The following is a 26,444-nucleotide window of genomic DNA, read 5'->3' as shown; positions in this document are numbered from 1 at the left end:
CACTGCTGTCATTGCAGAATGGCCCCACTTTTCTTCAAGGCCTTTTTATAAAGGCCCCTTTTAGGGAAGCAGGGCGGAGTCACTATATGTACATGCACAAAATGGTGCATGCATATTGCAGGGCAAGGTGGTACGTGGAATGGACAGCCGTGCGGTGAGGGGCAGGGAAAGGGGGTGCAGGCAAGAGTGTTGGAGGTGGGGGGTGGCAATGGTTGCAGGACGCAACCCCTGCCATCTTCTGACATTTGGCCATGTGAGTACTTGGGGCGGGGGTGGCAGGAGCCCAGGGGTTGTTCCCCACATAAACTGCAGGAAACGAGGATGGGGACGGAAGAATGAGCATTGCAGGGCTTGTGCTCCCACATTAGAGGCGGGAGCACAAAGGGAGCAGCCGGCAGAAGAACAGAGGTTAATGAATAATGTCGCAGCTGGAAAGCCAGGCCCAGAAAGATGATTTTGGCAAACTTGGTCTGCGGAAAGACACCAGGAAACCGTCAGTACACCTAGGATCTGACCCCAAAATAAATGTTGTATTTGGAATAACCAATTATTAATTATTCTAAGCAAATCCTAAGATACCAGAATGAGGAATATGGGGCTTTAATTGGTTATTTATAACACGCTTAATACCCAAGTTCGGTTTCTAAACACGCCGTTTCTAAAGATGCTGTTTCTAAACACAGATCTGCGATTTGAACCTCTGTTGCTCTGTGTGGTCTTGCTTCGAAGACCAGCGTGTTGCCCCTCTGCTATCCTTCGTTCACCGCTTGTTCACAGTCCCTCCATATCTCTTACCTCTGCAGGTCTGATGCGAGGGGATCCTGTCCGTGCATGCTGATCCCGTGTTCATCCTCCCCAAGATACCCCAGAACCTCAATAGAGGGATGACTGTGAGGTATCTAGGGAGCAAGTTCCATTAGGCTCAAACAACTGCCAACCCCTTGGGCAAGTGAAGCAACCGCCGCACATATAAGTCCCAATAATCAAAGTAATCAGCAAGGGCAAGCGAGAGGTAGATCCGTGAAGATATGCACTGAAATGATACAATCCCTGATACAATACCGACTCCTCACAGAAAAGACCAAAGGCTATGTATAGTAGACACATGCTGCCATTCCGTGGAGTCGCACTAAACAATCAGGAGCTTCTGACTGACACCAAAATGGCCGATTCGGTCTTTAGCCTCTTGATCGCTGGTAGTGAGAAACCTGCTCGACCGATCACTTGCTGGCCCCAGAAAGACAAACTATCTGGTAGTAGTGGGCTGCTGTTGCAGCAGAGCTGACCTGCGGAAAAGAGAGATATCTACAACAAAGAGAAACCATCCGGCCAGCAGGAAGGACAAGAAGCATGCTGAGTGATTTAACCATAAACCGGTGTATATTAGAATTGGGACATCTGACAAGGACAGTCTTACACCTGCTTTGTTGTCATCCATCCGGAGACTTTAAGAACTGCTCTCCATTACGCTATAGCTGCACCATAGTTACTATAAGAATTCTTCCAACCCACCATGTTGTGTCCCATTAATAACGAATGTTGAATTGAATATCTTGGGGGTCATTATAACCTAGGAGGTAACCATGCCGCTATTAGCGGCATGGTTACCCCCTTACCGCATACCGGGTCTGGGTTCCCTGAATGGGGAATTACCAGGCCATTCAAACCTTGGAGGGCCCGGTATTTCCCCATACAGGGAACCCGGACCTGGTACTTCCCCATTCCCATTCGAACCCCCATATGGCTCAATGGAAATGGGGACCATGCTAATAACGGGCCCGTTATTAGCATGCTGGTCCTTTAGCGGCTCCCACTATGGGCACCGGATAAAACCAGCCGCCCTTATCGGGACCCGCTAAAGGACCTCGTAATGTGGCGGTAAAGGCTTAACGGCACCGGCACCTTTACCGGAGCTGTTAACCCCTTACTGCCAAGCTTTTAATGACCCCCCTTGTCTTGTGCGTTCTGTTGGTCGCTTTACCATAATCCTTCCCAGAGTGGAATAGAACATTATGGGACAGTTCCTGGAAATATGGTGAGTTCCATTTGGTCATTAGAGAAGAAGCTTAAATAATAACAATGCATTCCTTATATAGACACCCACAGGTCTCAGAGATTTCAAATAACAGAAGACACTATTATCCCACAGAGTGGTGCTCAATTTATCCACATCGGAAGGATGGACGTCTGCGTTGACCCTGCGGGGATTCGAACCTGTCACAGCAGATATCAAGGGCTAACTGTGCTATCTGACCGGCTAAAGACTGCTAGGTGCCTATTTTGAATCTAGGATTTACAGTACAGTTTCTTGCTCTTGCATGAAAGGTCTGAATGGAATTTTAAGAAGACATCCTCCCGGATCAAAGGGGGGCGAGGAGTCTGGGGGCGGACTCTGTTTTCTGCAAATCATCATCAAGTGTGGGTTTCCCCATGTGTCAAACAGAACCCCCTGCCTTCTCACCAGGAACGTGATCTTAAGTGTGGTGTTACCCAGCCGCCAGATTGTTCCACAATGAATGACGCTCCGCTTCCCTGGGAGTAATCTTTTTTTAGGGCTCGATTCATGGAATTATTTGCACTGTGCAAAGCGTCTTTTCACTGGTGCAAATTGACTTTGCACTGCCAGCAAACAACCTGATTCATGGAACCGTGCAAAGTGTCTTTTTGCCGCGCAGAGTCACTTTGCACTGCAAAAATACACTTTGCACTGCTCCGCTCTGATTCATGGAAGTGTGTAAATTGTATTTTATTGTTGTGCAAATTCACTTTGCAAGGCAAAAATATACACTTTGCACTGCTCCACTCTGATTCATGGAAACGTGTAAAATGTATTTTTGCAGCGCAAAGTCACTTTGTGTGGCAACAAGACATTATATATGACATTATATGAATCAGGGTGTTTGGAGCAGTGCAACGTCAATTTGCACTAGTGAAAAGTCACTTTGCACCGTACAAAAAATGACATGCATCAGGCCCACAATGTCAGATCATGCTCTGTTTAGGGTACTTTTTGCGTTTCAACATGAAACCCTAGTCCAACTATTTTTCAGAAGCATCCAAGTCTCTCCAAACGCCACCCCAGAAATCTCATCTCATTCGAGGGATCGGGATCTGAAAACATTTTAAAGCCAAGCCTTTCAGCTGCATCCGGATTGGTCCGTGTATTTATTGTGATACTTACAAGGGCCGTCCGCAGGTCCGTAGTTCAGGAAGCAGAGGCCAATGAGCATGAGGACGATGGTTCTCCAGGTTATCTTTTGCACGAGCTGGAGCCGCGTCACTCCCCTCTTTATCATGGCACTGAAGGCAAGGGCCACCGACGTGCCGATTATGAAAACAAACCTGCAAAACAGGCGGGGCCAGAGTTAGAAATGAGGACGATCAAACACGAAGCAAGAAACCTTTGAGACTGGCCACTTCCCCAAATGCTCCATGCAGAGAAATAGTGATCAGGTGTTACTAGAAAGTCTGCCAGGGTGACTCGGGAATTTCACGTCCTCAGGGCAGCAAGGGGCACTGGCTCCATACTCACTGGACCTGAATGTTAGCTCTCACATCACTTGCATTTTGGGTATATGGAATTCCGTATAAGGTGAAAAAATCCCTTTACCTCTCTACTTTCAGCCAATGGGCCTCATTACGAGTTTGGCGGTACCCGTGCCCTCAATAAGGGCACGGCTACCGCCAAACTCGCTACCGGCACCAGCACCCGCGAATGGGCCATTACCGGCCCATTACGAGTTGAATGGGCCGCTAATTGCCCATTCGCGGGTGCCGGTATCGCCGGGCTCCCGATCCCCATTCTGCCCTGAGCATGGTTTCATCGGCACCGTTTATAACAGTGCCGGTGCAATCCCGAGTTCTGCTCGCGGGTGCCGCTCTGCACGCCTGGGCAGCCGACAGCAGAACTCGTAATGTTGCCTTACCGCCCCATTCCTAATGAAGCCCAATGTCTCAGCTTCAAAATCCACATTTCCTTCTGTCACGTATTGCGCACACCTCAGTGCATGCGTTTAATGATTCCGTTATCCGAATGCTGACCCTCGCATGGCTTTTATACACACAAGTCAACTGACGGCATCCCTATTCTTGTTGGATAACGACTTTTGAACTTTTTCTATTACTAATACAAAATTCAGTTTTTAATACATTTAATTGATCGGTTATAATTAGGACTATTGTCTTTAAAATCGATGGCAATCAAACGCAGAGGGGAACATTTTATGAAAGCAAAGGTCGTTGCGTTATGCCCTCTCTTAAAAAAAACTAGGGGCAAATTACTGCCTTGTACATACCCCTAAAAAAACAACGGGTTATATGAAGTTGGTGAAAGAAAAGTTTCCCAAATTAGATTGGAGACCTGATTTTGCCCGTTGCTCGAATTACTTGAAGTTGAAAGATGCTTTTTCCCGTCGTTTAAGAACATGGGACTGTTTAAATAATTACAGACATTTACAGACTCTTCATAATTATATTCAAGTGACCCAAATCTCTCATAAGTTTATGAAGCCTCAAAATTATTTGTTGCTCGGCCCGGATGCGGAGGTATGACACTTCAGGTTACTAATGTGTACAAATAAGCTACCTGTGAGATCCATACGGGGTGGGCAACGGAAAATTCCTAAAAATGGCTGAATATCCCAGAATGCACCTAAACAGTAAGACACGTGTTGACTGAGTGCTCAAACCTAGGACACATGTATGTGACCATTCTAGGCCATGTAACACATAATTATGAATCTATAAACTCATTAGACTTTTGGGCCTATTGTTTGAACACAGAATGTGGGGCAACCCACATTGCCCTATACAGACTATGGTGTCAAGTTAAAACACACTTTGATCAAACGCTGATTAAACTGTGAAAGTACCAAAGATATTGCGGTAGTAAGTGTGTAGTAAGAGTACTTTTCCATAACTTTTCAAACACACTTTGAACAAGTAAAAGTTCTATACATTTTAGATATTTTAAAAAATGAAACCAAAATCAAATATGAATAGTTTTAAATTAGGAATATATTGAATTAAGTGTTGTATGTGAAGATACTCTGTATTTTAATGTATGTATTGTATCATGTATTGTATATTATATTTGAATTTGTACAGATGTGAATATATATTTTATTCATCTGATAAAAGTTCAATTATGAACTGATTACAAATAAATAAATAGTAAATAGTAAATAAATAAATAGCAAGCATTGCACAAACTGAAAGAAATTGCTGACACAGTAAAATGCATGGGCTTCTATCTGCCAGGGATGTCATTTGGAGGTCGCCAGGGGATGGAACTGTGACCCCTGAGGATTCACTCGCTACCCCTGTGATCTCCCTTGATACCCATAAATAAAAAAAATCCCAATTTAATTGTTTTTTTTTTTTTAGGTGTAAGCTCCTAGGCTTAGGCCAGCACTATGTGGCTATTTGTTTCTGGTGTGGCTGGCTTTCTTGTTTACTTCTCTTACAAAAAGGGGGGCTTTTACTTCTCTTACAAAAAGGGGGGCTCCACATGTGTAACAACACTTTGAGCAGTCACCCTAAATAACAAAGAATAGGAATAGCAAATCATTTCTTTCTGGAATTCTATCTGATAATTGCTACACTCATTAAAAGTTTATTCCAGGCACACTTCAGGGGCTGAGTCTCTGACTGAGTCTGTTCTTAAACACCTCAACTCAGCCTTTAATCCTGCTGAGGTTGATAAATGAGCATCAACACAGGTTGGGTGATATTGCATGTATATTTGTTCTACATACAGCGCTTAAGCGTAAGTGCTCTATAATAGTGCATAATTATCATTTGGCCTTGGACGTCTGCTTGCATTCACAGTAATTTGGTAACATGGGCCTATACACACTGAAATTAACGATACGTATGGTGCTCCATTCTTGTATGAAATGTATGTCACATTATAGTGATATCATAATCATATTTTTCGTACTATACTTAGGAACAATGTTACGTGATGCCACTTTCTATTTTGTCAAGGGGTGAAAGGTCGGGTATCATCGCTTCCAATGATGTCACTTTGGGGTTGGGTCAAGTGGCATCACTTCCTGTGATGTCATCAGAGGTCAAGGGTCATATGATGCCACTTCTGCTACCCCTGGCATTTTGGTGAAATGACGTCCCTGCTATCTGCTCATAGGGGCAAAGGGTTAATAAGGAAGAGGAGTTGCAGTAAATATTGAAGTGAGCGGGAACTAAAAGGTATAACACTCCCCTACTTTTCCACTTTTCTGAGAAATCCGCCATCATTCCCTTCCTTTATGCCCCCTGCGCACCATTCCACAATAGCAGGGAAGGGCGCTGTTGTTTTCTTTGCTTACCTGCCTCTGTGCATTCGAACTTGGGCTTTGCTGGCAACACGGCTGTATCCCGTCTAACAGTACTTTCTCGCTGGCGATGGAGTGCTCGTGTTTATTTTATAGCGGGCTTGGGACATCACGCCCATTCAACGATCGTTTGCTCTTGTGCAATTAAGAATGAACTGATGTCGGCTCAGTGTTCTGTACAAGTAATGGGAGTGCAGTGTGCAGCTACAGACCTGGGCATGTTCTTAAGTGGTGAGAGTGGTGGGTAATTAGAAATGGGAGGGTTCACAACGCCGCATGCTGTGGGGGGACAATGAGCAAAACTAATGGTGGTCATTTAAATGCATTTTCTGTCACTGTGTTTTCTTCAGTCCTGATAGAACTGTTGTAAAACACAACCTTGTGGGATGTGGTGGAGGAAAGGTAGGATCCAGGTATGGGGTTTGATTTGGTGGGTGGGAGGCGGTGCGGGTGAGTGTTGGGTGGGTGCGAGAGGCAAGGGGCGGGGGTCAGGAGAACATAGTTCTACTACTTTTATTTTACACTTCGAGCCATTCCTGTTGTAAATACTTATTGCTTGTCCAATTATCTCACCTGCTTTTTGATGAGCCAAAGTAATGTGCCTTCGACTCAATAAGCAAGCACAGTGTATTTGCTCATATTCTAAATGGGGTTTATAATATTGCTGCCTTCTCTAAATGGGAGGGGCAGGCACCACCCCTTGAGGTGAAGGGCCAATAAGGAGGCTAGGAATGCTGGCTGAATCTCCCGATATTAGCCCATGTTCTAAGCCACCTGATGGCCGCTTTCCCCACCCACCATCTCCTCCTTTTTAAATAGCCCTCACCCCACTTACCTCATGCTTCCTTCTTCCTCTTTTTTCATGCGTGAGGCCGCCATGCAAAGGGAAGAGGGGATCCGCCTTCCCGTTCAATGGCAACCATCTTTGCACAGACTTTTTGTTCTGTGAACAGGACGCTGCGAGGTGACCCATTCACAGAACGCAAATACTTTAAATTAGCGTTTCCATGTGTTGATATCCCTGCAAAAATATTGCGATACAAAAATATCACCATATTTTTGTGGCGATATTGACCCATGGACCCTATGGGGGACACCCCTGCAACCTCTGCATTATTTTAAAATGTGCGGGGGACACCCCAGCAACCCCTGCTCCCACAAATCATCCCCCCAAAAGATGTTGCCTATGGCGAGACAAACGGCCATATGTACGGCGATATTTTTGGTGGGGATATTTTGTAGGTATACCAAATTAACTCCGTCCCAGCCCATTGGACTGGTGCTAATGGTGTTAAGCACCCGATCCAAGGGCTGGAACGTGTGGTAACATCCTGGGGAACTTCGTGAAACGCCCTTGCTTTGCTCGGGCCTTTAACTCTGGCCACTAGGCCGTTACCACCCGTTCCAGCCCTTGGAGCGGGTGCTTAACGCCATATAACCACTTTCAAAAAAAAAATCCATCCTTTCAAAATGAAAGTATTAGAGCAGTCAACCAGTTACTCATGCATCTAAAAAATAAAAGAAAATGGCATAGTGTTGTGGGTAGCCCTTTGCATACCCCCTGTGATAAGTATTTCAAGAAGTGCGCTACAACTGAAAAATACAATGCAACCAGAACTCTTTCACACTCAGGCTTTCAGACTCCTGAAGAGATTAACAGGCTGATTAGGTTGCGGAAATCAAATACAATGAAGAGTAGAAAGGGATCTGCAGTCACAGAGGCTGTATGGCACAGTTTTTACATATTTGCACTAGCCTTACACGTAGCTTCCTAACAAATGTATACATCTATGGCCGATCCGGGCCCCAGATACAGTCCGAAAGATTTTCTGGTTAGGCTTATGTTTTGGGAATGATGTGGAAAATGCATTGACTTTGTACCATTCACAATAAGATATTTAGGACTGGTATTTTAAGCCAGAGATTGGGTTTTGATCTGTGTCACATTATGGTTGATCTGTGTCACATTATGGTGGGTTGGGGGTGTCTATGTCCAATTGTATTTAAAAGGAATACACTGAAAAGGGGTTCACCTTCAAATATACGGTCATCCTAAAACCATAAGGGTGTAATGTATTCCGTGTACTCTTACTGCTGACTGTTCTTTTTCCAGTGGACCATGGAAGGAAAGCAAAGTAAATAATATGAACCCAAGATCACAAGGCTGCATTGCAATAAAACCGAAACAGTTATGGATTGTTTTTCTCCTTTTGGAACACAGGGCTCTGCATATACTGTGAGCCCATGGTCACAAGACTGAAAGGCAACACATGCGCCAACTTTCCAGTGCCCATTACTTTCCTCCCTGTGGAACACAAGAACTCAGCTTGTATGTGCCTAATGCCACATGGCTTCACTGGGATTAGTTTCTTCTCCTTTCATTGCTCATTCTTTTTCTTCCCATGGAACAATACATCCTAAAATATATACTGCTTTCCCAAGATCATAAAAGGCACACTGTAGTTAATCCCTCTGCCTGTGTTCTCATATAATACAGTTCTGTAGTTTACGTTGTGTGGGGCCTTCGGAGAGAACTGTGGGTAAATAAATAGACCCACACTGGTGGCTGCAGTGCAATTGGTGCCACCCCAGAAGGACTGTCCACTTTTATTCCAAATTCACATCATGTCCACCAGCACCCAATGCACTAGGTGACATGAAGTTAAAACATACCTCCTTCACCATAAATTAAATTGAAATATGAACACATATTAATGTTTACATTTATTGCTCAGAATTCTTTTTTTGTTCCTTAATATAAGTGATAAGGTCATTGATGCTTTTCATCTCCTTGCATCTCTATTATAAGTCTGTAAGTCTGTCAGGCACCTTCCTTCTCCAGAGATTTCGGGTCAACGGGACTCCCTCTATCAGCATGATCATGTGGTGTTTCCTCGCCGCCTATCCTGGCATCTTTCTCATCTGCAGCGTTAGCTCTGTTGTCCAGAAGATGTTTCTGGTTCTCGTCCATCATTCTACTACCAGTGTCCTAGTTCGCCAACCACCAGAACCAGATCAATTTCGGGTGACATCTTCTTCTCCATCCCTAGTTGCAGTCGCCATGGATGCTTTGGTTTTAGTTATTGTCCATCGTGTTGATTCATGGGATGGGTATAGCTTGTGAAGAGGTTTTCTGTTGCGTATAAGCGCTTCATCACCTACGTGTGCCCTGGATGATACCAAAAGCCTTCTCAATGACTCTTTCTCATTATTCGCTACTGGATTACATCTTGTCATTGCTGTGTCGATGATCGGTGAGGTGCAACGCCTTATGAAGAGTCTGCATGAAACGTTCCACATCACCATTTGCAGTTGGCCAGGATGGGGCGGTAGGGTGATATTGGACTCCACCGAATGTCATAACTTTTCGAAGTCTTTGCTCTAAAACGAAGGACCTTTGTCTATCCTCAGCGACTGTGTAAGTGAATGAACGCATATAATCTCTCCAATATTCGCAGAATGTTTCATCTTATTTTGAATGCATGAATCGTACCTTGGGGCATCTGGAATACTTTTCCAGCAGTACGACAAAATGTTTGATCTATAACTTTGGAAACAATACTTTTTCCCTCAGTCAGGCCTTTGTCTTATTTGCTCTTTGGCGTCCTGTGTGAGCAATTTGTCCCACCTCAGATACTAGATCCGGTGGAATAACTATTCAAGTTCCTCTTAAAATGACTCCTTCTGCACCTATTGATAGACCTGCACACCCCTGCCATATTGCTTGCAAAAATGTCTGTGTGTGAATTATGCATGGTCTGTTAGAAATAAACACCACTGTTCACCACTGGATTGGTCTGCAACGCATTGTGTGCCAGCGTGCTGTGCCATGACATCAGAGTACTCACTCAATTACATTTATTTAGGAACTGCCATCCTGGTTATCATGTTGACCTAGGCTCCTGTATCACACTCCATTCTTCCTGGGAGTCTTTCCTTCAAATCTGGGTGCCGGGATAGATAATCCGGAGGGTTTACTGCTCTCATTCTAAACCTCAGGGGGTCCCCCGTAAGGGTGCAGAAGTAAGGCTTGTACACAAATGTGACAGAGTTTTGGTCATCGACTTTTATTAACCAGTAAAAGGGATGGAAAAAACAACCACTCTGTCCCTATAGCTAAGAGGGGTTTCTCTGCCTCAAAAAAAATCTAAGGAAAACATTAGGATGGCAAATAAATAGCCAGTCGCTGTAGTGTCCAAAACCCCTATTTCCGACCCTAACAGTATTAACTTAAATCTAATGTGCAAGGATGCTATAGTCTCAGCTAAACTGATGATGCAAGTTCTTTGCTAAAACAAAGTTCGTAATGTTTCGGGTTGCCAATAAACAAAACAAATGTTCCTTTGCCACAACGCGATGTTCCAATGATCAAGGATTAGCTCCTTTGCCCTGGAATTCTTCTTGTTCTACTTCACAAGTTAGGAGCTCATCTCCTCCTTAGGTGGATCCTTGACTTTGCAAATTAACACAACACAAAACGTCTTTAGGCCAGGGGAAGTATATCTGAGATCGTAGCTGTGTGTAGGCCTTCACAGGTTACAACACAATTTTCAATCAGCAAGGCGACTTGTCTCCATTTCCCTGGACTTCTCAAACTTCCCAATGATGCACAACAAGAGTTCCCAGGTTTCCTGTGAACACCTCGTCTATGTTCATAGAGGGCTCTTGTCTGGTTCACTTTCCTACCAAACATACCTCAGGAAATTATAACTGTTAATCTCTTTCTTTAATCTCCTTGGGTCACAGACCCCGTGCTTTCTTGAATGAGCTTCACCTTATTTTAAGCCTTTCATAAGGGTGCGCCTCCCAGACTCGCGCAGATGTATTATACCAGCTTGCTGTACGCTCCTTCCAACCATGTTTCTTTCTTGTCCGTCTCTTTTGCTCTCAGGGTCCCAGACCCTCAGATTCTCTGACTCTCACATAGGTGCGGGTCCCAGAGCACAATAAGTTATCACACCAGCTTGGTTTACTCTCCTGACAAGCATATGTTTCTTTCTTGTTTGTCGCTTTTGCTCTTACCGCCCAACACCCTCTTATTCTCTGGCTCTCATATGCGTGTAGGTCCCAGACTCGCGATGCGTTCTCACAACAGCTTAGTTTACTATCCTGCCAAGCATATGTTTCTTTCATGTCTGTCTCTTTTGCTCTCAGGGTCCAGACCCTCTTATTTTATGACTCTCATATGGGTGCAGGACCCAGACTCGATCATTCTTCTCTTCATGCTCCTTCCCCAGTTTTCCCGGATGGCTAGCCCCTCTCTGCCGGTCCTCGTACCTTTGTGCTGCATTTGCGTTTTCCGAGCAGCGGGTCGTTAGCGCAAGGCTCCGGTAGCATTCAGGGGCCTCGACTCGTTGGTCACGACTTTGTGGGCTTCTGTGTTTCTCTCGGGATGCCTCTTCTCCGTACAGCAGCTTCTGTGATTCTGGGACACCCAGAGGGTTTTCCAGGCAGCGAGTCATGTAGTCCTCACATCCTGGATTACATGCGGTCCTTCTTCCTTCTCCATGCAGGACGTTCTTCTCTCCCGTTCTGCAGTAGTCACTTCGGAACACCTGGCAGTTCCTCTGAGGAGGGTGTATCTCCTTCAACTGGTTTCCCTCCTCTGTTTTATATTGCTTTGATCCAATTGGATATGGGTGAAAACTAGACCACTCACAACAGTTCCCTGGACCACACTCCTAACCATCTTCTTCTTTCCAGTACTTTCGTTAAAAATGTATGTAAGGCAAGTTTGATCATCTTTTGCGTTGGTCCTGTTCATTGTATTAGGTTGACTGACTTTACAATAAAATCTATTGCCACTGATTGGAACAAGGAAAGGAGGATTAGGCTTTGGTAAAGAGGGAGGGTATAACAAAGCGGAGGTATACCGTATTCTCAGGGGATGGTCGTCCCTAATCCCATAAGGGGCTTCCTCTCTCATGTGATCCTTCCCCTGTACATCACCCGAGGGGTCTGTTAGAGTGTGGCCACACCACCCTGACCACATGGGAAGGGTCTCTGCCCAGGGAAGAAGGGATGACATCCATGGATTCATCACACATCATAGTGCTGCAGTTGTAGCAGCCATTGCTCCAGCCATAGTGGGGCCACAGAGCTGAGTCCAGTAGAATTGGTATGAAGGGCTTATGATTGCTTATTACAGTGATGGGGATGGCCAAACACATGAAGGTGCACATGTCTGCACCACTACAGTGCTGCCACCACCTCCCTTTCTAACTGTGAGTAGCTTTGTACCATATGGGTAAAGGCTTTACTTGCAAAAGGGATGGGATGTCTCACGCCTTTTTTGTCAATCAGAACCAATAACGCCCCTAACCCCTGGTATCATCTATAATTTCTAACATCTCTTGGGGTTGAAGAAAGCCATTGTCATATCTTGCATTAGAGCCAGTTTTGCATTGTCAAAAGCCTTCTGGGTGTGCTGATTCCATTCCCAGTCATGAATCATTTTGCTCAGATTTTGCAGATGCTGGTTGATGGTGATTAAGTTAAGGATGACCCTCCCACAGAATTGAATCATGCCAAGGAAGCTCCAGGCTTCCAGTGGTGTCTTGGGTGGCACAGCATTTCTGATGGCCTCTATCATCTGGGCATCTGCAGACTGCTTCCATGCTGAATCAGCATGGAAGAAGTCCCCTTCCGCCACCAATAAAACAGCTTATGCACTAGCCTCCAATACCTACAAATCAGCAATCATTCAAACAAAAAAAACATGTACAATGAGAGAATCTGCAATGTCAAATCCAACACCAAAGAGCTCTTTAACATCCTGAGAGACATTGAGTCTCCATCCCCTATCCCAGACACATGTACCAAAGACATCTCTTGTTGTACCAATATACAAGCAGCACTCCTTGGCAAAATTGCTATGCTACAAGACAAAATTGAGTCAAAGAAAGAAAGTCTCACCTTCGCAGACAATCCCAACTCTCCCACCCACACCTCACGATTGGATGACAACAACCTATTCAAATTTTCCACCATCACCACCAAAGAAGTAGAAGATATAATCAACTCTCTAAAACCTTCCAAATGCCAAGAAGACATCTGCCCTGCTCCAGTTATCGAAGACGCGGCCAAACATCTTGCTCCCTTCATCACCTCTCTAATAAACTCATCCTTCTCATCCAGCATAGTGCCTAACAACCTAAAGGATTGCTGGGTTTTGCCACTACTCAAGAAACCCACTCTAGACCCCAGTGTCCCCACAAACTACAGACCTATTACCACTGTACCCTTCCTCCTAAAAGTCCTTGACAGAGCTGTCTACCTGCAGATCCAGAACCACCTAGAGAAACATACGCTGCTAGGGCTAAGACAATCGGGCTTCCGCCCCAAACACGGCACAGGGACAGCCTTGATGGACCTCAAGTGTCATGCCTGCGCCATGGGTGCATACATTGGCGATCAATATGGACTAATTGTTATTCTTTTATCTACAGAAAACTCTTGGATCAACCGCTATTCACTTCTTGGACTTTATTCCCCATTTGCGAAACTACACTTACCACAATGCACTTGGCTATAACCATCTATTCCTGGCCATTCCTATTCATCTTCGGAACTACAATCCCCAGAAGCCCTAGGGATTTGCTCTGCTTCCACCAGCTCAGGAACAGAGAGGGAGGTGGCCGATTGCAGGTGTAATTAGCCAGGTGCAACCAATTAGCCTGCCTCTGTGCTGGGCAGGGCGGTATAAAAGCTGCTGCCTGCAGGGGCTCAGTCTCTTGCATTAAGAGTCCTTCCAGTACCTTTTTGCTTCGAGCTACGGATCTTGTATGCGGTTCCTCCTTACTCCGGCTTTGGATCCAGTGCCCTGCCGGGCTCTCTACATTGCAGCTGATCACGCTCTGCTGCTTTCCAGCCTCCGCCCTTGCCCTGCCGGGCTCTCTGCTTTGCAGCCGATCACGCTCTGCTGCCTTCCAGCCTCCGCCTTTGCCCTTCCGGGTTTCTGCCTTGCAGCCGATCACGCTCAGCTGCTACCTTCCGCCCCGGTCTTCCAGGCTCCTGCCTTGCAGCCTGCCTCACTCCGGCTGCCTACAGTCCTTGTCCTCTGGGCTCCCTGCTCTGCAGCCTGCCTTACTCCGGCTGCCTACAGTCCTTGTCCTCTGGGCTCCCTGCTCTTCAGCCTGCCTCACTCCAGCTGCCTACAGCCCTTGTCCTCTGGGCTTCCTACCTTGCAGCTTACAGTCCTCTGCAGCCTTCTACAGTCAGTGGCCCTTCTCCTCTGGGCTTACTCCGTGCTGCCGGTCCTTCTGGCTCCTTGCTGCGCAGCCTGCTTCTCTCCGCTGCCAACAGCCCTTGTACTCGGGCCTTCCTACCTTGCAGCCGATCACGCTCCGCTGCTTGCTACCTACAGCCTTTGTCCACTGGGTTCTCAGCCTAGCAGCCCTCTACAGTCCTCTACAGCCTTCTACAGTCAGCAGCCCTGCCCCCCAGAGCTCACTCCTTGCTGCCCGGCCCTTCTGGGCTCCTTGCCGTGCAGCCTGCTTTACTCCACTGCCTTAAGCCCTTTCCCTCTGGGCTCCCTACCTTACAGCCCTGCTCCTGTGGGCTTGCTTGTTGCTTTCCTGCTCCTCTGAGCTCTCAACCTTGTTCCTTACTATCCTCTGCTATCCATTCTTGTTACACGACTTTCCCTTCATTTCCTTCTGCTAGTTTGCTATCGACTTCCTTTTTCCTGGATTTGTCTGTTAGTATCTTCTCTTGTACTGTTTGTAGACCCTTCTGTACAGAGCTTGTCTTTTGGTTTCTGTCAGGCAACCTCTGCCCCTTCCCTTGTCTCGTTTCTACGTTACAGACACCCATAGCTGTTGTTCCAAGCCATGAGCAAACAGCGAGGGCCTCTGTTATAGCAAACTGTGCAGAAGGCTAGAGTTTTTCCTAAGGTCAGTGGAATACTCTTTTCCTATATCTGTATACACCCCTAGAGGGAATCCATTCTGTTGTACCTTATTCCTTGCTACACTTGCCTACTCTTCGTTCTCATTACTTTCGCTGTGTGTGTACTTATCTGTCCACCTTACTTCAGCACAACCACCCAAACCCTTCCTGGGTGTCCTGTGCCACTCTTAACAGAGTGCCATCCCGTGAAATCAAGACACAAATGGACAACCTCAAAGATAACGGCAAACTAGCCCTTCTTCTCCTCCTTGACTTGTCTGCCGCTTTTGACTTGGTAAATCACGACATTCTCTGCAAACACCTAGCCTCAGCAGCCAAATTCTCTGACAAATCTAACGCCTGGATTCAGTCCTCCTTGAATAACAGATCTATGAGGGTCTTTGCTCCCAGCCTCTGGTGAACCAGCCCCAGTTACTTGTGGCGTCCCCCAGGGCTCCTCTGTTTCTCCTACACTATACAATGTGTTTACAAAACCCCTTTCGACATACTAGACCACTTGGGTGTTATCTACACAAATTACGCAGATGACACCCAAATACTCATCCCACTAACAGGCGATTACTCTACTGACAACACAGTTCTCAACAACATTTATTCCATTATCCAAGAATGGATGGCCAAACATGGACTCTGCCTCAACAACGACAAAACTGAGCTTCTTCTCTTAGGCTCCCAATCCAGACTCAATAAACTCGACAAACTTTATATCAGACATTTACCATTGACGGTAATAACATTCCTGTTTCCAACAGCGTCAAAACTCTTGGTATTTACCTCGACTCCTCCCTCACAGTGACAAGACAAATCAACGCTATATCATCCGCCACCGCTTACACTTGTAAGCTCATCAATGCCAGTAGACCTTACCTCTCTACCTCTAACTTCACCACCCTAGCCCGAGCACTAGTACTATCCAAAGCTGACTATTGCAACGCTCTCTACCTGGGCACCAGCCAAAAGAACATCGAGAAGCTTCAAGTTATCCAAAATAATGCACTAAGAGCAACCATGAACATACACAAACACGAGCACATTTCTGATACCAGACGCAACTGCCACTGGCTATCTATAGCCCAGAAAATCGAATATAAAACACTCTCTCTCACACACAAATTCCTATCCAACCTAGCACCTAGATACCTCTCGGACAACTTCACTAACCATACACCATCTCGCCCAACCAGGTGAGCCCAAACTCACTGTTTAAAAATCCTCAGATTTAAGCTCCAAAAAGCAGGTGGAACAAGCTTCCCAGTGCTTGCCGCTAAACTTTAGAACTCTCTACCATCCGACCTGAGATCCGAACCATCCTTTCACCATTTCAGACACAGCGCCAAAACTTGGCTTCTGGCCAAAGAAATTTAAAACGCTTACCTATTGCAACATCATTGTATATACTGTATAAACTGTATTCTCAACCCTTGTAAATACGTCACAATCTGTATTTTATCTGTAACTGCGTTATAATGTGTACATTATCAGCAACTGTATTACAATGACTTAACTCTATGTAATGCTTACCTACTCTTACCATGCCTGTAACACTTTCACTACTTTTAACCATGTCAAGAGCCTGGATGCCCGAGGGCCAGGCAGCGCTATATAAATAATAAAATAAAATAAACTCATTTGATCTGGAATACGAACCTACAGTAATTTACTTTTCGCTGTAGGAAATAGCATTACTTTTCATGCAATGTGAGTCATTCTGCCTCAGTCGCTGAAATACTTCTGAGACCCTTGCCAAATGTTTCTTTTTCATTTTTCAAGGCATCATCACTTTGGATGATGACCTCCTGTAATCAAGCTAGAACCCCCTAAACATACGCTGGAATACATATGCCACCATTGACACCCCAAAAATGAGCCTCATATATCGGAAGAGGCCCACGTGAGTGGAGAAAGTTATGATATGGCGAGACTTCAGATGTAACGATATTTGGTGATAGCCTGAACAAAGATCATTTGTGGAGGAAATGGTCTCCCGCTAGAAGTCAGCTGATATAGCATCTAGTGTCGTGGTAGGATATTGTTTGCATCAAATCACCCTTTTGGTAATCCACAAATCCACACATATCCAGCCTCTGTCTGTATGTGTTGGTTTGGGAGCCAGCACTATGCGTGCTGCCCATGGGGTAGGCCCACTCACCTGTTCTATTATGTTTTCATATTCAAGTCTGCTGAACTCCTCTTTGACTTTCTTCCATAGGCAGTATGGAATGCAGCGATGCCTCAAGGCCACTGATTGCATAGTGGGGGCTATGTGTAATCTAACCTCTCGGTTCTGTAGACAGTCCACACCTTGAAACAGGTTTCGAATGTTCAGAATGGAAATCTTTGATGTCGGTTTGGTAGACAATGAAAGCAAAATGTACTAGGCAAATCTCTGCTGCTGTGTTACAGATGAAAAGTATATCTTTGGTCTATGCAGTAACATAGAATGTAACCGGTGTAGTACCCTGTCATCAGGGCCGGTCTGTGCATAAGGCAATGCAGGCGGCTGCCTGATGTGCCAGCCTCTTGGGGGGCGCCGAGAGGATCAACACACAAACATGCTTTTCCAACATTTAATTTTAAAAAGTAGTACGTACACCGTGTACAGTGGTAATGTTATCTATTTTGTTTTTAAAGTGTTACTCGAATTTGAAATTAGGCTCAGTCTGAGAACACTGTCTGACTCACTGCAAGATGCCTAGGCAGGGATGACATTTGCGGGTTGCTCCCTAACAAAGCCTGACTTACCCTTTGCGACACCCCTACAATATTGGAAAAGAGACGTAAAAACAGAAGCTCAGTTTTTGCGTTCGTGCTTTTCAATATAGGTGTCAGCTTACTGTCTGTGCCGCTGCGGCAGGCGCCAGTTGGTCTCCTCCTGCTTTGAAGAGATCTGTACCTTGCAACCATGAAAAGTTACAGGTCTTGAAAGCACGGGTGAAGGAGCCGAGGGGGCGGTTCTAAATGACATTGGGCCTCATTACGACCCAGGCGGACTTCGCGGTGCTAAATGCACCGCGAAGCATGGCGGAAAGCCGCCGATAGCGCCATGGGGGTTGGCGGATTTACCGCCCCATTCCGACCTCGGCGGAGCGGTAAATCCCCAATCCCCATTCTGCCCTTCCCCATTCCCATTTTTGCCCCATAGGGTATAATGGGAGTGGGGAAGGAGTTAATTACGCCACCGTAAAATACGGTGGCGTAATTAACAACGAGGTCCCGTAGCGCCATGGTTTTCTCCGGCTGGTAAAACCAGGCGGAGAAAACCTCCATGGCGCTACGGGAACTCGTAGTATGGCGGAGAGGTACGCCATGCACTACGCTGGCGTAACACCCTCTCCGCCAGGGTCCTAATGAGGCCCATTGGGTGTTTACTTCCTCCTTCAGTTCACATACAAGGAAACACCTTGCCAAACATCAAACCAGCCACAGCAGACCCTTAGTGCCCCCTAACTCATCTGACAGTGCTTTTGGTTTCTTTAAAAAGCTGGTTCAGAACATCCAGCCAATCTTTTTTTTTCCTGTGATACTTATTGTAGAGGAAGCCTCCGCTTGCATTCAGCAGAGGAGGCAGAGCCAAACCCCCTTCGATCTCTGCCGACTGCCATGCCTTTCACCACACTAGCGTTTCCTTCAAGTGCTTGCCGAAGTGGAGGGGAGGTCCTTCCCATGCCGGCCGGACTGTGTGGTAAGCTGCAAGGTTCCACCTCAGGTATACCACAGCAACAGGGCATTGAGCGGTACAATTGGAACCTTTGTCAACACACCCAGCATAGCGACTCCAAGAAGATGAGTGATCGAGTCGGTCATAACAAGCAAAGCAATATTAATGAAAAAAAGTCTTGGCAGACATCACAGACTGCAAGGTGATGCTATTGTCTTGTCTGTCACTGCAAGGACACTGCTAAGCACACCGTAAACACTACACATCTAATCATGGGCAGCATAAAATGCATACCACCTATGTGCTAATTTGATTCGCAGTGTTTTCACAGGCTGGTGTGGCCTAGACTGAATGGGCAAATCGTCCTTGCAATGACTTTGTCTAATCAGTCACTAATAAAGGCAATTTGTTTGATAAGTCCAGAACCCTTCACAGAATTATCCAGGCCATCTATGCGCTTACAGCTTCTGCATAGAGTCTAAATAGACCTCGGATGCCGGGCTTGGGCACATGGTTGCGGGGGCTTTTTTTTGTAAACGTACTGAATGCTGTGGCGTGGAAATAGGAACCGTTTCACTGAAGCCAGAGGACCTCACGTGCCTGTCAAATCTGGCAGTTGTAGCTGCAGCCTCTCGCAGTGAAGCCACAGCCCAGGAGCTTGCAACTCAGGTAGGATGCATGTCGCGTTCACCATGCATTTGATGTTTAGTAAATAGAAGAAACAAATTGGTTTTTATTTTATTTTTTGAACAGTTGAGAAATTCTGTCAGCAGCCCCATGGTACCTAAAACATTCCCTTCCAGTTATCTTCATGGTCTCAGTGAAAGCTCGGATCACAATGAAAACAAGCATGTATGCTTGGCACAATCACCATACCTTAAGCATGAATGGCATCAGGGCCTTTCAACTTTTTCATATGAAAGGGGCCTCGAGCCTCAGGGGGTCCCCCAACAACTGCCTCCCCATGTTGCCAGTCACCAGTCTTGTAACATTGCAATATATTTATTTCTCTATTTTTGTTCTATGGCTTAGAATATGCACTTTACGGCACTCATTATAAGCTGCATTTTCTCTTCTCCTGGGATATACAGAAGTGTTATCACCTCATTGCCTTCTAGCACTTGGTCCGCCACATCAGCCACTTAAAGACAAATAAGGGTCTATAACTCTTCAGTGGGTATTTTGTGTTTAAGCTCCCTGCCAGCAGTGTCAAGAAAAGTTACTTTTTGAACACATAGGGCTCATTACAAGTATGGCGGAGCAGTAAAGAATTGGTGGTAATGGAATTACTGCCACTTTTCCCACACCACCATACTACGAGTATGGCCCTGGAGTGGGGGATATACCTCCAGCATCATGCCAGAGGTAAATCCTTCCACTTTCTGCTGAAAGGCAGCAACATCAGTGGAATTACTGCAGTGGTAATTCCGCTGGTGGTAATTCCACCAAAAATGCCTCATAGAGTCCAAAGCGGGATTAACTCTCCCAACACCACTTGTAATTTGGCAGTAATTCTGCTGGACCAAGTGGCAGTAACAGTAATTCCGTTGGGCGGTATTCCAGTATAGGATTTACCACTGTAATACCACCCAACTCGCGATGAGACCCATAATACAGGTAACATTCTAAGACTGTTACCTAGTATCTAAAGTATGCATTTTCTATTGAATTTGTATTTCCTTCTAGTTATTTATCGAGTGCCCTATTTACAACATTTGTAACATACAATTTTTGTTATTGTCATTTTTGGGGTAAGGGGTGTCAATGATGCTTCTCGCCTGGGGTGCAATCTGGTGTGAGACCGGCCCTGCCTGTCATATTATACATAACTATGTAATGCAGATAAGAGTGGCAGTGGGTATATACCCCATATGTAAAAATGTGTATCTTTGGGCTCACAAGACGCATAGTGGGTTGCAATTTGTAAAACTATGTCGACAGAACTACTTTGACAGACACTCCATCTATGAGCACTGCTACTTGCTCCGACAGAACCACAACTGCACATCAAGGTTATTTACTCTTTCCTGGTAGACTTTGAGAGAGTGCTGATATGATAAATACATTCCCAATGTCTAGTGTTTCATTCATATAAATATTCTCTTCCGCTGTCTCATTGGTAACCAGCACCACCTTGTTCAGATACCCTTTTGCCTGTGGAAATGGATGGTCTGAGGAATGGTTGAGGAGACGGTTGGGCTCTACAGACATTAGAGAAATGGTTGAGTTTCCCACAGGTTCTTCTTGTCTGCCTGTCCCCAGGCACCCTTGGGCAGTGCTCCACCGCAGAACACACTTGTGTAGTTCAGTTGTCCTGGTCGCAGTTGTGCCAAACGATACCTCGCACAACTCCTGTTTTGCATTCCCCTCAGATGGCCTGGTCTCACTGCATGTGGCTCTTCCACCGCCAGTCCCTTTATTGCCTCTTCCGCATGGGCAGCTTGTGATGTGGCAAGTTCATGAGCTCTCTTCAGTTACAGTATTCGTAGTAGCATCAACCCTAGGTTCTTTAGAATTTGTTTTCATAATTGAGAGGAGAAACATTTCTGGATCATCGGCCCCCTGACTTCCCCTACCATGTCTGTGAAAGCACAAGTTGTTGCTTGATAACTGAGTCAGGTGTAGAAGGTACCAAGATTCGGAAGCTCAGTCCTTGACTTCGCTGGCAAAGCTGAAACCTCTTGTAATCCCCATTTACCATCAGGTTGATATAATTTGGCAGCATATTCCTCGTGCAAAACAAAAGAGGTGATAGCTGGAAGGTTTATAATTAATCGTAACCTCTGGCATTGCTCTGGGCAACCCTTCAGACCATCATTCCTCACCTGACAAGCCATTACAACATGGGAAAGACCATATGCAAATCAGGCTTGGTCACATCCCAAAAGGGGCAGTCCAGCCCGAACTGCTTGGTCACATCCCTTCTGCACGAGACCACAAGAATCCCCAGACATGTTTCGGCCTTATTGGGCCTCATCTATGAGTATTAGCTTGGGTCTCTAGTCCCAGCAAGCTCAGGACCCACGTCTGTGCTTCCCCGTCCCACTCAGGGTGACTTCAGCAAAACAAAAGAGGTGATGGCTGGAAGGTTTAGAATTAATCTTAACCTCTGGGATTGCTCTGGGCAACTCTCCAGACCATCGTTCTTCGCCTGCCAAGTCATTACAAAAGGGGAAACTGCTGACTTTGCTCTGCCAACAAACACGCTGATTCACAGAGCGGTGCAAAGTGTATTTTTGCAGTGCAAAGTCACTTTGCACTGCAAAAGTACTCTTTGCACTATGCTAAATGGGACTAATTCACGGTGCAGAGTACTTTTGCAGTGCAAAGTGATTTTGCACTGCAAAAATACACTTTGCACTGCTCTGTGCACCGTGCTACAAATTCCTTGAATCAGGCCCTTGTTTTTTTTAAATCAGTGCAATTGTATGCTTTATCGTCCTGTATCCTCATGTTAGTGTGCTGCAGTGGGAGTTGGGCCTGCACAAACAGAGACTGCTGCATGCAGTACACCTGTTTTTGCTCCCTGCCATTTTGTGAGTATTGTAATCTGAGCAACAATCTTCTTGCTATCAGACAGTTAATCTATTTGGCACAGGCATGAATAAAATGACAGGATTGACTTGCCAGGAGTTTGATATATGATGTACGATATGTCATTTATAACGCGCCTGTACACAAGTGTTTCTAGGTGCGAAAAGACAAGGGTGGGAAGACAAAGGGAGGACAAGACAAATGATCTTACTAGGCTGTGTGTCATTCAGATTGTGCCAGTGCATCAGCGCAAAGTGCAGGGGGAGAGAGAGGGAAGAAGTGCCTGGGAGAGGGAAGGGGGAAGTGCAATCAGGGCAGCATTGCTCTAAATGCAGCCAGGGCAGCGCGGCTCTGGGTAGTGAAAGGAGAGGGGACTATAGAGGTTACAGTTACAGCCCCTAAGCGAGCGCTAGGCCCAGAGGCATTGTCGGGGAAACCCATCATGGAGGAGCCTGGTACCCAGTGAGACTCTGAGGGAAGCCACGCAACCAGTCGCCACAGCCGACAGGTACATCAGCACGGGAAGGAGAGAGAGAAAGCAGAGGAGACAAGGAAGGTCTTGAGCTGCTTCCCAAACTTCTGGTGGTCAAGTTTGAGAGGGGCTGGGAGGCCCTTCCAGAGGGAGGCTCCGGCAGAGGAGAGATATGTACCCTCCATTCTCTGCCTGTAGAAGCGCCTGACCCTCAGAGAGTTGGACGTAGATCAGCGAAGGGCTCGAGAAGGAAGGTATTTTGTAAGAGAGATTTGGATGTAGTGGGGGTCCTGGCCCCAGAAAGCCTTGCAGAGGGCAGAAAGTAGAGGAAGGCAGATTAAGGAAGAAGCTGTTGCAGGAGTCATGCCTGAAGAGAACCGTGGCTCTGGAGACAGTGAGCTTCTGGGGGAAAGTGAGAAAAGGAAGAATACCTCTGAGAAAGTGCAAATGGTAGTGGGCCTTCCTGGAAAGGTCCGTGATGTGAGGCGAGAAGGAGAGAGTGGAGTCGAAGATGACACCAAGGTTTCTTGCCTCACAGGAAGGTGAAGGAAGAGGGTCTGGGTGGGTAGCCAGAGTGAGAGAGGGAAAGCGGAAGCAGGGGTCCCAGTGAGAAAGATTGCCGTCTTACAGGCATTAAGGCAGAGATCAGTGGAGGCTTACCAATCCTGAATCGTGGATAGTCAGGAATGAGCGATAGAGAGGAGAGGAGGGTGAGGGGATCCTGAAAGAGAGCTGAGTCTGAGTCATCTGCATAACACTGTAAGTTAGAGTAGAAGGTAGAGATCTGATGGGCCAAAGGGGCCAAGTAGACATTGAAGAGCCAGGGTGAGAGGATAGAGCCCTGGGGAACACCACACGTGGAGAGTGAGGTGGTAGAGAGAATGGACCCAAGTTATACCTGGGAGGGTCGGTCCAGGAGGAAGGAGGTCAACCACTCGAGGGCCTGATCCGTGATGCCTAGGTTCTCACAGAGTCGATTGATTAGGATGGCATGATTGACCGTGTCAAAAGCAGAGGAAAGGTCAAGGAGGATGTGGACAGAAGGAAGGCTGCAATCAAGATTAGAGAGCAGATCTTCACAGGTGTTCAGGAGAGCAGTTTCCGTGCCTCTGGCTGCTCTGAAGCTAGAATGATGGTCATGGAGTCAACCAGCTGATTCATTGTGGAGAGGAAGCTGGGAGATGGACAGCTTTTCCAAGAGTTTGCCCATGAAAGGAGTGAAAGAGCTCCAGTGGTAGTTTGATGGACAGGTAGGATCGGCAGAAGGCTTTTCAAGGCGGGTGTTCACATGGGAGTGCTTGAGGAGAGAGGGGAACAATCCAGTGTCGAAGGAGTGATTACAGAAATCGGCCAAGGCTGGAGCGAGGGTGTTATTGTGGTCCTTTGACGTTCTGGAGGAGCATGGGAGCACCTGTTTGGATGACACTTTCACAGATCTGACTTCAGGTGTTGTCAGAGAGAAAGAGGAGAAAGGAGAAGGGGAGGGAGAGGTGGCCTGAGGGGGGCAGAGAGAGGTAGAGTGAGAGGAAGAGGAGAGCGAGGACAGGATGTCCTGAGTGTTAGTGCTTAAGTAAGATTGCTTTGTAAGGTTCACACGTTTCCCTTTGAATGGCGACCAAATTGTAACGGAACACCACGGGCTATTGCATGTAATGTTAGTTTGTTTTGAAAGCAAGTGCTTAGAATCACTAATGTAGTGGAACCACTGCTCAGAACCATCACTGGCAATGCCAAAAGGTGTAGCGGCTTAGACGTTTTTTGCTTTGTGTGTGTTTAAACAAATAAAACGTACGCTATTCGCTTATGAAGCCAGACCTATTGGAAAGTGTGTTCAAGAATCACTGAAGCAAGGGCAGGGTCATATGTATTTATAATGCGTGCTCAGGGATATCAAATCAGCAGCTATTGGCTAATCATCATCATACCCGGGCAGATATTGCTTAATAAACATCTTTCAATCGGCAACAGAAATTAGCCATGCCTGCATTACTGGCAAACTAGAGTTTTTTCTCCCCCCATTGTCCCCCTGCAATCGAATGATCGATTGCTTGTGTTTTATGGCTGGGAAAGGAGACATAATTGTTTAAAACAGAGATTCTCTGTCTCAGAAGAGTATTAGCGGCGTTGACTTGTAAATGTTGCCATAAATCCTTTATCTCAACTGTCGATCTCAATTGTGTCTACGCTCAGCTGCTGTGTATTTTTAGGCGATGGGAAACCATAAGAAAGAAACCAAGGAGGATCAGAGTTGGGATGTCTTTAGGCGAGGAGGCTGTGTGGGATGCAGTCAAAACGTGGCGCATGTTTCCTTGAAAAATAACCCTTGTATGATGTATATAAATATTTTTTTCACTCACAGGCACGTTTTTTATTTATGTTTTTCTCTTCTGGGTCAGCAGCAACGTTTTATGAGGTAAAGGCAGCTTATAACAAATGCAATGGAACCAGCATCATTAGTTTTGGCTATGAACGCGCCACCCATGAGCCGAAACTATTGCATTAGAGCACAGCTAGGGACAACTGTGTGGGATAACAAGCTTGGAAGTGGTGTGTGGTTTTTTACCCACCATTGACTGCCCATGGCCATATTAATCCTTATGGCCATTCGCACCCACTTCCTGCCACTACATGCCCTAAAAACCTCCACCCATGGATCTCTTTGATCTAGATTTATCAAGCCTTACGATCAAAGTTTGAGCTCGAAGTGCCTGCTGGTGTTTTTTTTAAAGCAGTCTTCTGAAAGTTAATGACTTAATTGGCGCTATAAAGGTGATACTGTTGTAATAAAAATGTCTAAACCAGGTCTGCCTTTAGCCACTCCATTTATAAGCACTATACATGTCCTTTACGGAAGTCCTGTTAAAAGTAAGCATTGGCAAAGCCAACAGTTTTGTCTTGTGTACAGGTGTTAGTTTTCCCATGACTACACAAAAGCCCAAACTGTTGGCTTTGCCAGTGCTTGTTTTTATTTGCAATTTCTTTTCCTTTCAAACACAAGCATTGCATCTGCAGCGGGCATACATTTGGGTGGATTGTCCACCAATATCATGAGAAATGTTCTTACATTTCGTGTTCAAATTCACCCCTCATTTTGCCTAGATCAGCAGACAGCCTCAATGTAAGTGGTGGCCCGCCGCCTAATTTTGCATTAGGGTGATCTAGGCCTGATTAACGATTCCATTGAGAGCAAATGCACACGCGCTCTAAGACACGTACATGGTTGTATACATGCAAAATGCACATGTACTACATAAAGGGTAGAGTATTTTAAGGTGTTGCATACGGAAACTAAATCTACTGCCCATCTTTTATTGGTGAGGGTGCATAGTGCAAGGTAGCGTGGGGGAAGGGGGCCTTTCAAATGAAACCCTGACGTTTTAAAGTATATGTCACAATTTTGCAAAAATTGAGAAGTGTTATATAAATAAAGCCTTATAAGTTCTAGGGAGAGGGCCTTATCTCTAAGGGCCACTAATTTGGGAATGGTCATTAGCTGGAGGTAAATCTTCCACCTTACTGCCAAAACTCATCAGAT

General features: G+C 45.9%; 1 protein-coding gene across 1 annotated transcript in view; it reads right to left on the bottom strand.

Annotated features, from left to right (window-relative positions):
• LOC138473094 (heparan-alpha-glucosaminide N-acetyltransferase-like) overlaps positions 1-26,444 on the bottom strand; it is a 1,171,537-nt gene that overhangs the window by 1,068,633 nt on the left and 76,460 nt on the right. Inside the window, exon 5 of the mRNA XM_069611600.1 lies at positions 3,182-3,342. Within this exon, the coding sequence (XP_069467701.1) occupies positions 3,182-3,342 (161 nt within the window). The remainder of the gene's footprint in view (positions 1-3,181; positions 3,343-26,444) is intronic.

Source organism: Ambystoma mexicanum, chromosome 8, assembly GCF_040938575.1.
Source record: "Ambystoma mexicanum isolate Mex_15411 chromosome 8, UKY_AmexF1_1, whole genome shotgun sequence".
Taxonomy (NCBI): Eukaryota; Metazoa; Chordata; class Amphibia; order Caudata; family Ambystomatidae; genus Ambystoma; species Ambystoma mexicanum.
This window is presented reverse-complemented; position numbering and strand designations above follow the sequence as displayed.